At 54.8% G+C, this 4122-nt stretch overlaps 1 protein-coding gene across 1 annotated transcript in view; it reads right to left on the bottom strand.

The window, feature by feature from the left end:
• Positions 1–2878, bottom strand: part of PRELP (proline/arginine-rich end leucine-rich repeat protein) — a 3458-nt gene extending 580 nt beyond the window's left edge. Inside the window, exons 1-2 of the mRNA XM_009698692.1 lie at positions 1942–2878; positions 2–89 (exon numbers count right to left, since the gene is read on the bottom strand). Coding sequence (XP_009696994.1) covers positions 2–89; positions 1942–2878 — 1025 coding nt within the window. The remainder of the gene's footprint in view (position 1; positions 90–1941) is intronic.
• Between the last annotated feature and the right edge of the window lie 1244 nt (positions 2879–4122).

The following is a 4122-nucleotide window of genomic DNA, read 5'->3' on the forward strand; positions in this document are numbered from 1 at the left end:
CCGGAGCCGGGGCACGCTGTCCAGGTCGGAGGGGGAGAAGTCGTGGATGGACATCAGCGAGGTGGGGCAGATCTGCGTCCCGTTGATTTCTGCAGGGAGGAGAGGAACAGCGGGATGCAGGTTAGAGGAAAGGGAAGACAGAGAGGGACACTAGAGCCCCCCGCCCCCATTCCCATCTGAACCCCCAAACGGGGTTGCTTTGCTACCGAGGGGGAGAATCCCCAGCCTCTCCCAGAAGACAGAGCAGCTCGAGCGAGAGGAAAATCTTGCTTTTGTTCAAAAATGAAGTAGGTTACATTCAGCCAAAGCGCGGTGAGGGGTGCAGTGTCATTTGAGAGAGAAAAGGGATTATTTCAAACATGAAACCTGCCGAGCCAGCCCTAAGCCTTCAAAAAAAACCATCAAGGAAACATGCTCCAGCACCGTTACACTAAAGATAGTGCCAATAACTGGCTCATTGCTCGCTCCTGGATTTCCACGTGTTTCTCCCCACCCCACGGCGTGCTTTACGGAAAATAAACCCAGGGATTCTTATTTTGTTACCCAACTCCAGGAACTGAAACCTTATAAAAGCTGGGTAAAATAGGCAAAAAAAAAAGAGCTGGGGCATGATGTGCACGGCCACGCAGGCATCTCTCCATGGAAAGCCCTCGCAGGACCTGGGTACCAGTGTGTGTGCAGCCCGCAGCAGTCACCACCTTTGCCCCAAGGTCCCCCTTGGCTCCACTTTGGTGGTGTTCAAATAAAACGCAGATTAACCAGCATTTGAACCAGACGTTCATCACTGCCTCACTATTCCCTGGGAACCGACTCCGGTGACCCCCTGAGAGAAGGGATGTGGCTTCATGAGGGTTTTGTCCCTCTCCCTGGCATCACATCCCACAACGCTACCAGCGCTTGCCCGCCAAGAGCAGCTCTCTTGCTCGCCCCTTCCTGGCTCAGGTTCAGTGCCCTGTTTGGGCAGGAGCCGGCCCACTAAAGCTGCTCTGTGATTTTACAACCCCTCTTTGGCCGGGGACCACTCTTACCTATAAAGCCACGCACCATCACGGCACAATAAACACGGCAGCGTGGAAGCGCTTGTGTCACACCACTCGTGGGGACCAGCGGCTGCTTCACAGGCGAGTAATGCCCTGGGTGGGTCCTGCAGCCCCCATACACCCCACCGCAGCCAGAAATAGAAAAGCCCAGCCTGCTTTTCCCGGTGTGCATGGAGGGTTTCTGGCAGGATCGCTGCATTCTTGCTCCCCCACGGGTTACAAGGACAGCAGATTGCTGGACCTCTAATAGCGGAAACATCTGGGGTGACCAGGAATGGGGCTCTGTCTTCTTCTCGAATGTGCTAGCAATGTTTACACATTTCACAGGCCAGCACCTTTCCCATGAAATTGCAGTGCTTTGCCTGGAACGGTGTGAAACTGCCCCGGTTGGTTTGCCAAGGCAACCTCCATCACAGCCTTGTTCTCCTTGTTCCTTCCTCTGTGAGGCTCAGCTCGAGAGCTAAGCTGGGTTATTTCTAACCATCTTGACTGCGTATTTGGCATCTGTTCTTAAAATATGTGCACAGACTCTCCTTTTTAAATATCCCTATTTCTGAGCCCTGCTGGGGAAGTAACTGTTTAGATGGCAGGTGGCCCCAAAGAAGAGCTGCCCATGACAACGAACAAGAGAAGCCTTGCAGCACCAGGGGGAATTTAGCTCTGCTCCTCAGCTACCACCCTAACCCTCAGGCCGTCCTTCCCCATGTGCAAATCCATCCCCTTAAGGCCTTGTCACCTACAAAGAGCCCCCAGCCCATCTCACCGCTGCATCCCCCCTATGAAGGGTTCACATCCCACTGGGTGAAAAATAACCTTTTTCAATGAAAAGCTTGCCATCCTCAAGCCCATCTGCTCCCCCCTAGACCTCACCACAGCCTCCCGACCAGCCGGTGCAACTCACTTTCAATGGAGTTGTTATTCAGGTAGAGGTGCTCCAGCTTGGGGCTGATGAAAGGGACGTTGGTGAGCTTGTTGTGAGCCAGGTGCAACACCAGCAAGTTGGTGAGGTTGAAGGAGTTCTTGGGGAGCCCCTTGTCAGAGATCTGGTTGTAGTTGAGCCGGATGAATGCCAGGTTGGGGAACTCCTTGAAGTAGTCACTGGGAATGTCCTCAATGTTGTTCCTGTCCAGGAAGAGCTGGTGGATAGCACTGGGCACCCCGGGAGGCATTTTCCTCAGGATATTGTGGGCAAGGTTGAGTTGCATGAGGTTCTTGAGTCCCTTGAAGGTGTTTTTGTTGAAGACCCCATCGCTTAGCTTGTTGTGGTGCAGATCCAAGAGCACCAGGTTCTCCAGCTTGTTGAAGACCCCAGCAGGTATCTTGGAGATCTGGTTCCTGCTCAGACGCAGCTGCTCCAGGTTGGGCGGCAGGAAGGCAGGCACCTCCTTGAGCTGGTTCTTCTCCATGTAGAGGAAGATGAGGTTTTCCAGCTTCTCCAGGACCCGCCTGTCCACCTTCCGGATGCGGTTGTTGTCTAGGTTGACCCATTTCAGCCCTGTGGCGTTCCTGAAGGACTCCTCCGGGAGGTCGTCGATGAAGTTGTTCTGGAGGTAGAGGTAGTGGATGCGGGACGGGATGATGGGGACCTTCCGCAGGTTGCGGCTGTCACAGTAGAGGGCAGAAGGGAAGTCTGGGGGGCAGTAGCATTCTCGGGGGCAGTCGGGGAAGATGGAGGGAGGACCCGGCGGCAGCGGTGGAGGCAGCTCTGTGGGCTCGACAGGCTCAACGAACTCGGGAGGTGGGCGGGTGGGTTTCCGGGGAGGCTTCCTCCGCTGCCCGCTCACCTCTGAGATCAGCACAAGAACAAGCGGGAGAAGCAATCTGAAGGCCACCTTCATGGTCCAGATGTTTCCCTGAGGGAGGCAACAAGAAGAGGTGGGTTAGGAAGGGCCCGATTTAGGTACCGCATCATCTCCCATCTCCTCCATCACTGACAGGCAGGAATTTCCCCCCCTTCCCTGCCAGTAACCTGTTATTTTCTCTCCTATACCTTGAAAATTGTCTTTAAACCCAGTCCCTCTCTAGAGCATGAGTCACGGAGATCCCCTCTCTTTGGCTCAGCTTTATGCCGGGGCGGGAGGGTGTTGGATTTTTTTCATTTGGTTTGGGGTTTTTTCACATGCCACTCCTAGCACTGCGCCGCAGAGCCTGGCCCCCCCGGGACCCCCAACACCACTGTGCCCTCTCCCCGAAGGATGGATTGCCCCTTTAGAGACCTTGATGGATTAGGTTTAATTTTGCACTTGAGCCAAAAAAAAATCAATGCTTCAGTAGCAAATTGGCTGAGGATCAGGACCGGGAGGCCAGCGGCAGTCAGCGGGGCAGCAAAGATGGATGGCCCTGTGCTTCAGGGACAAGGCTTTAACACAGGACAGGACAGCCCATTTTCAAGGCCGTGTAATAAAAATGGCATTTGCAAGACTACGCATGGGCAATACTGAAGGTGTTTGGCTATACGGCTCCCTGCGCTGCCCAAATAACTGATCCGTCACCTCTAGTCCCATTGCAGGGTGCTGAGCTGGGCTGGGCTGGGCATTTAGGAAGAGTCCCAGTAGAAGCAGATCTGGAGGGATCAGGCGAGGTCTCTGTTTGCCCCTACCCAGAGAGTTTCTGCTGGACACCAGCCCGACACCTTACACATACCACCTCTCCCTCTTCTCTGGGTCGTTATCAAGCCCGTGAAGGCTGCTTGACCCATCTCTACCCTCCCTGGTGCTGCATGGAACAGCAGCAATTGTCCTTGCAAGACTGTTGCTGGTAGCTCTCCAGCTGATGCCCTGGAGGATGGAGGGATCCAGCTTGTGCAGACAGGCTCCCCAGAAAGCCCCGTGCAGAAGATGCTTTGGATGCTCCGACACTCCCTGGGGCCAGCTGGAGCAGACCAGGCTGTGGGCTTCCTGGGCAGATACCTTGGGGTGTTTGCCAGGCTTTTCCCAGCGGCATTTGTCACCCCAGCAGGAACAGAGCCAAGCTGGATGCACTGTGAAGCAGATGGAGGAGCTCAGCAGAGGCAGGGTGGGAAAGAGAATCAAGTGAGATGAGACGGGGAGGAAGATGAGGAGACTCAGAGGAAGATGGATCT

Source organism: Cariama cristata, unplaced genomic scaffold, assembly GCF_000690535.1.
Source record: "Cariama cristata isolate BGI_N322 unplaced genomic scaffold, ASM69053v1 scaffold31600, whole genome shotgun sequence".
NCBI classification, from domain to species: domain Eukaryota; kingdom Metazoa; phylum Chordata; class Aves; order Cariamiformes; family Cariamidae; genus Cariama; species Cariama cristata.